The sequence below is a fragment of the Pongo abelii genome, chromosome 15 (genome assembly GCF_028885655.2).
Source record: "Pongo abelii isolate AG06213 chromosome 15, NHGRI_mPonAbe1-v2.0_pri, whole genome shotgun sequence".
Lineage (NCBI taxonomy): Eukaryota > Metazoa > Chordata > Mammalia > Primates > Hominidae > Pongo > Pongo abelii.
The window spans coordinates 55,761,149-55,768,507 of record NC_072000.2 but is presented as its reverse complement, the minus strand read 5'-3'; the positions used below and the strand labels follow the sequence as shown (position 1 = coordinate 55,768,507).

At 38.8% G+C, this 7,359-nt stretch overlaps 1 protein-coding gene across 6 annotated transcripts in view; it reads right to left on the bottom strand.

Moving 5' to 3' along the window:
• Nucleotides 1–3,720: 3,720 nt before the first annotated feature.
• Nucleotides 3,721–7,359, bottom strand: part of FRMD6 (FERM domain containing 6) — a 79,533-nt gene continuing 75,894 nt past the window's right edge. For all 6 annotated transcript variants that reach the window (XM_002824737.5, XM_002824739.5, XM_063715576.1 and 3 more), the window contains exon 14: nt 3,721–6,695. In XM_002824737.5, the coding sequence (XP_002824783.3) occupies nt 6,411–6,695 (285 nt within the window). In that variant the 3' untranslated portion in view covers nt 3,721–6,410. The remainder of the gene's footprint in view (nt 6,696–7,359) is intronic.

Below are 7,359 nucleotides of genomic sequence, written 5' to 3'. Positions count from 1 at the left end.
CTGGCCACCTTGGCCTACCTAAATTCTCAACTCTGCCTTCTCAATTCAGGGAGACTTCTGGGACCCATTTAATTTCCTCCTGTCTGTGCTGTGGCCTGGGAACTCTCAGGCTGTAAGATGAGGCATTGATCATGCTCACCTTGTTTAGTTTCCTTCTCTGGGGGCTACTCTACTGCTCTACCTATTGTCAAATGTCTAAAAAACATTTTTTTATTCATACTTTTTCTATTTTTAATTGTTTAAGGTGGGAGGGTAAAAGTAATCCCCATCCTTCCATCATGGCTGAAATGTTTCATTTGGGATTTTGATTGGAATTGATGGGAAAACTTGACACTTACATCATTCTTTCCTTTTAGGAATAGGGTATATCAATTTATTTCAGCCTTCTTTGAAATCCTCCCGTGGACTTTACGGTCTTACACATTCCTATTGATGTTGCATTTAAAGGCCCCGATACAAGCTCGTTACCTTCTCTCTTAAAGCATGTTATTCTTACTCTAGCAATTCAGCAGTAGAGTCTAAAGAAGACCCTGGGACCTCTGCTCCTTAGAGTAGCTCCTAGACCTATCCTCTTCCACCTCTGCAGGTCAGGAGAAAAGGGCCTGTTCTAGCCTACTCTTTCATGATAGCAGAGCAGCTTGAGCAGCTCTGGACTAGAGGGTGTGGATGAGAAAACAATGGATGCATCCCTCATGGAACTCCAAGGGAAAACTGGCTAAGAGCTGCTTCATCTTGGCATGGCTTGCCTGAAGCTTTCTTCTACTCTTATCCATAGTAGGGCATAAATGTACTACGAGAAGTAAAACCGGAAGATTGAACTACTGGTCTACAGGGGGTACTATCATCTCTATCTGGTTGTGGGGTCACTCTACCTACCTCATTTATGTTGCGGGCCTGCCTCTTTGACAGATGATTACTAATACACAGAAAAAAAAATCATCTCTAATAATATCTCTGGGTTGAACAGGCATTTATGAGCTAGTTAGGGAGGCTGGGGATGTGTGTTCTAAAATGTCAAACAACCAATTTAGAAGCAAATTTGGAACTGAGTCTTCCTTCCTAAGTTGGGAACTATCTGTTCTTATGAAATTCATCTTGCAGTAATGACAGGAATAAATTGAGGATCCCTCAGCTGACTACAGTTGACACCAGATGAGTAAACACCCATCCTAAGTAATGAGTTGGTTAATTATAGCTGTGCCATGTTCATAGACCTTCAATTAGTCTCTTGAGAATATATAACTTTATTCCCTACAATGGCTCATAGCATCTGAGCAGGGCTTCTCAGAGGTCAGGCTTCTCCATTAATTCAAAATACATGTCTTCAGAACCTAAGGGTTGGGTGGAATTTAGCTTACTTATTTTCATTATTCCTCTGTGTGGGGATCAGCTTGTATAAAGCACTAGAGAAATGACAAGGCAAATACAAGAATGATAGGGAGGAGATTTTTAAATATTTTACTGTACTCACATTATCCCCACCCTCATACTTAGCCAAACAGTCATATGTAACACCCTGATCTCTAGAATGTGGGTGTACTCAGACTTTCTGAAATGGTGAGTTGACTGCCCCACTCAAACATTGGTCCACTCTCTGACAGCTTTATTGGCAAAAGAAAACGTCATTCTAACAAAATGCAATATACTTGGACACTATGGAGACCCAATCCATCCTAACTGTAGATCATACCAGTTCAGGAGCAGATAGCCTGGCTGGTCTATATGGCTTGGGCTCATGTTATAGACCCATGGGTTGCAACCCTGATGCACATTAGCATCACTTGTGGAACCACCCTGAGACCAAATATATCAGAAGCTTTGGGCTGGGACCCAGGCTATACTGTTTTAAACCCTCTAGGTCATTCTAACATGCGGTCAGGGTTGAGAACCGCTGCTATAGACTAGAGCAGTTGTAGCCATTGTGCCAATTTTTAACATTCAAAATTTATCGAGTGGATTTTAATTCATATTATAAAGTAGTACTTAACTCTAGTTTTCCCAAGGACTTTGCTGAGTAAGGGAAGATTGCCTATTTCTCTGGTAGTATTTAGTTTAGATGACAACCTTCTGTTTGTGTGTAACACAGTCCCTTGGTTCTGCTTTTGAATCTTTTCCTTTTCTCTCTGCTTTCACACCCTCAGTTCAGACCCTCATCACCTTCCAACTGTCTCCCCACCTTTTGTTAGCATGGCTCCCATTATTTGTCTCAAGCCCCAAACACACGTCTCTTCCTTTTATAGCTCCCTTCTGTCCAGAAAAAACTCAGTGTCCTCATCTGGGTGTCCAAAGCTTTCATGGCTAGATTGGAGCATGATTACTCAAGCCAAAAGGCCCCTTGAGGTTCTTGCAGGTCCCTTGACTGACCACTGTGATCTCCACCTTCTAAGCTTTTGCCTGGATAGTTTGCCCCTTACTCCATCCTGCCAGAAGTCCCCATGCAAGTAAAATTGTCTTTCCAGTAAAGTCTTCTCTGATCTTCCTGCCTCCCATTCCCCACCTCCCAGGTCTTTACTGCCTCTTGGCCAAAGCAATGCCTATATAAGCCTTCTATATAGTTTGGCACACAGTAGATGCTCAAAAAAATTACCATGTTAGCAAATAAATTTCATTTCTCCACTATTAGAATTGGAGTCTGTCTTCCCTATTAGGCTCTGATCTTTCTTTAAGGGCAGTGGGTAACAATTGTATACTGTATACAGTATAAAAAAAAAGCAAGGCTTTTGGAGAAAAGTTTTGGTTTAAAACTCTGCTTTACCACTCACTAGCTGTAGAATCCTGGGCAAGTTTAACTGTTTCCTCAGCTGTGAAATGAGAGTGACAACTCCTTGAAGGGTTGTGAGGATTAGACACGGTGTTTGTAATACTAGATGCATAGTAGGTACCAAGTATTTTCTTTCCTGGACTCCAACTCACAATTTATCAGACACTGCAAAATTCCTGACAGTCGACTAGAAAACTCGTTTTGGACTGTGAATCCAACTGGCTCTGTTTCACAAAAGTTGAATGTTAGATTTGACAGCCCTCCTTTTTCCCACCTAGTCATCAGGGGCATACTAAACCATTACCTTATCTAATTCTCCATACAGTCCTTTGAATTATTATCTCCATTTTTTGGCCAACAGAAGTGGAGCAAAGAGAAGGTAATGGATTTCCCTTCAGAAAAAGAGCTGGGGCTTTTCAGAATGCTGTTGACTCTCAACTCTGGGCTCTTTCCTTAATGCCATGCTGCCCTCACGTTCAGCTTTGTGAATGCATGCTTTTAAATGCAACCATTTGTTTATTTTATAATTAAACCAACAGTCCAATGATGACGGTTTTCAGGGTTTAAGTTAGTTATTTTAGTTAAAATATTTCTTTTTAAAGGAGAGTTTTTTTCAGGTCCATAATTTGAACTCAACAGTGGCTGACTACCACAACCTCCTGGAAGCTTGATTCCTTCACATCTGCAACTAAGAATAATAATAGTACCACCTGCCTTATGGGGATATGAGGATTAAATGACTGAACACATGAAATCTGAATACACATGAAACTGGGTCTGGCACATGGTAGTACTCAGCATCAGCTATTACCATCGTCACCACTAGGAGTTTTACTTAGAATTCTATCACATGGAACCTTGTTGTCCTTTACTGTGCTCCATTACAGCAAAGAACATGAAGAAAACACTGTCACTCCTTAATGCTTCTTGCCTGCGAGCTCTAATAATCAAAAAGGCAATTTAAAGGCAAAAAAGTAACTTTATTGACTGCTAATCTTACCATGAAATGTCTATAAGAAATAATTACAAAATAATGCAGGTTTCTTTTTACATACTTTTGGTATCATCTTGATATGATGATCCTTTCACAGAAAGGATTATTTACAGTTTATGTAGATATAAAGCTCACTGTTGCATATACAAATGTAGATGTGCAGAGGCAATATATACCAAAACGGGTACACTGACAAGTGACAGATACGTAAGAAATGCAGAATAAATAACAGCTTTATATATTTCTTTTCCTTTTTATTTTTAAAAACAATTTCCAAATACAAAATATGGATTATTCAAAGTGGATTTTTCATATACATATATATAATTCTGCTGCAAACAGTGGATCAAAAAGCAAAAGTGTTCTTAGCATGATTCATCTTTGAAAACCCATAGGACTATTCAGAAATCCAATTAGAAAGAGTGTGTGCAAAACCACCAACAATGTCAGCAAAACCTTAAAGATCTGATTTTGGTTGAAGTAGCGAGAAAATAAAGTATAAAGCAGTACCTGTTTACAGTAATTAAATATGTTTTTTCTTTATCTTTCTTTCTTAAATATGTCTTTTTTTAAATGTCTGCAAGAAACTCTAAGGGCTAAGGAAATGCACTGCATTATGATCTGGGCTCCTCAGAGTACAAATCTCACCAGGCTTAAGCATCATCCATAAGAAATGGTGGATTACTTAATGACTTATAAGTAAAACAGTCATTAAATGATCCTTTCATACTTTAATCCTTTTATGCAGAGACTGAGATACTTCCATACATTCCAATATCTCCAACTTTGGTTCTATTAAAGTATTTGATAAAAGCAAAACAATTTTGTGACCACAGAACTCTATGGAACTTTTTTTCCTTTTAAAGTGTCAGGTGAACCTAACGTGATGAGGCAATGTTACCTACACATCCGCGACCCAGCACAGGAGGGACAGCACAGGCGGGGCATGTTCCAGCTCACCATTTGTTGTATAATACTGACTCCCAGCCACGGGTAACACTGTTTATGTTCCGCTGTACCCTAAATCTATTTCGTTACCTGAAAACATAATTTTGTATAAAAATATGATTGTTTCTTTAGATAATATATAGTTTTTTTAATAAAACCGGGCAGATAGAAAAAAATGGTATATCAAAATATGGTAAACAAATGTTGTAAAATACTAAATCATTAAAAATATCTTATAGAAAGACATTGTGCTATGAAGTTCTCTCCTGAAGTGTGAGCAACGTTTTTACTGTACATCAAAAGATTGATAAATTCACTCCCCTGACTTGGTTTCATTATATATTGTAACAGCAGCACAACAGGTAACTGTCTTAAAAATGGCCCTTTCTCATACACTACGTCTTCTGTACACTTTTACTTCAAAATTAACAAAAGACACCCCCAGGATCAGTGGTTTTCAACTGTTGCATATTAGCTCCATCTGGAGAACTTTAAAAGGCAACTCTACCTGGGTCTCGCCACAAGAGAATGATGTAATTGGTCTGGTGGGAGACTCAGTCATTATTTTCTAAAAGCTCCCCCAAAATTCTGTTATACAGTCAGTGTTGAGAATCATGGCCAAAGGCACATGAGGAAACAGTCACTCTGAACTCTACATATATCAACTGATTGTCTGCAGGTATCATTCACTCAGTGACATATTCTCAATCTTAAGGAATTCCATGTATAAAAGATAGTCATGGAAGCCAAAATGAAGACATAGTAAGCTTTAAACACATATAAACATACACAATCCCATGTATTTATATATGTATAATATATACACAGAGTATTTTGGTTAAGCAGAAACTAGCATTGCCATAATTTGTTCTTGATAATTAAACAAATAAAGCATCACCAAGCACCAACGTTTTCTAAGACATTTTCCAAAGTTTTAACAGACACTGGTTTTGTAAACTCCACAAAATGCATTACAACGTGAATAGAATTCATCTGTTACTTGGATGTGGAACTCAAATGAATCCTGGAGCTTTCTAGAAGATCACAGAAGAGGACATGGCACTGAGCGGGATGAAGGAGTCACAGGCATCACAGCATGCACTTCTGGTTTTCTGCTTATTGCTTATGTGCTTCCGTCATGTACGTATCTTTGGCTTGCTACAACCTCATGATTTTGACCACTCCATCAGTGTTCACTTTGGGACAGCCTCAGGGAGGAAGCAATGGGTATATAGAGCAACCATCTCTCTGTTAAAAGAAGACAGAATCTTCCCTCTTTCCTCTCCCAAACTATGAGCATTTTATGAGGGAGTGGTAAAAAATTTATAAGCAAACAAATCTAACATCTTTCACGTGATAAAAAAATGTGATGTTACATGTAACTGAACTAAAAAGCATCAGATGAGCAAACACACCACACTCCAATATTCCGAAGGCTTTGTAATCAGTAAAGCGCATTTCCTTCTGAAGGATCAGTGAACTTCCAGGCACTTGTCTTGCTGTACATTTTCTGTAGTTCTTTTACTTCTGTGTAATACTTAAAGTGCAATTGTTCCAAGGCTTTTGTTTCCATCATCACAAATATTATAAAGAAAGAGCTATGTTTAGGGTGAAGAAGATATGGCACAAGTAATACGTAAAGAACCTATGACTTTCGCATCCTCTAGCAAACAGTAAGCTGCCTGTACAGCTGCACACAGACGGACTTTATACAACAAACTCTGGAACTTCGTCATGAGTGAGATCCAGAGAAAAGTATTTGCTGGTTCTTTTGACTGGAAAAGCATCTTGGATGTTGATGCACTGCTGGGCCAAGCAACTGTTGCAATAGAGGCCTTCCTCATCCAGTTCATGGCCACATCCAAAGGTGTAACTCTGAGCAGTGTCCTGACACAGACCTGCAATGCGCAGGAAGTCTTTCTGGTAAAGTCTGATGTCATCGAGGCTCAAGCTGTGTCGATCAGTGGAGGTCTTTGGTTTCCGACATATAGTCTGCAAGATAAGGGAAGGTTGAAACAACTTTATAGACTAAAGTGAAACGTAAGCATATTTGCCTTGTAAAGAGAGATGCTACAGAACCACAAAAGTTTAAGTAATCCTTACATGTTAGAAAGTGGTTTCCAATCTGTGGTTTCTGGGCTATATGGGGAAATATATCATCAACACCACCTCCAACAGTAATAATAGCAGCTAACATTTACCGAGCAATTACTATGTGCCAGGCCCTGACCTAAATACTCGGCATGCATTAACTCATTTAATCTTCCTAACAGTCCTAGGAAGCAGGCACTATCATTCTCCTCATTTTACAGATAAATAATCCAAAGCACAGAGGTGCAAATACAACAGGAATCCAACCATCCCTAGCATTTCAGAAATCAAGTAATTATCTTGAAATAAGGTCATATAGGTAAAGACATGGCTTCCTTTTTTTTTTTTTCACTAGGATATGGCAATTCAGACCTTTTAGGCCAAGGTCTGTTATTATTTTATTAAGAAATGGGAAAATAAACCAATTATTATCAAGAAACACAGTTTTTCTCTTTAAAAGGCCAGAACTCTTGGGTTGAATATAAAGTGTTCTTGGTGCTGGATCAGATATAGGGTGTTCTTGGTGTTGAAGAGGCTGGGAGGCAGGCACCAGGACTAAGTTCCC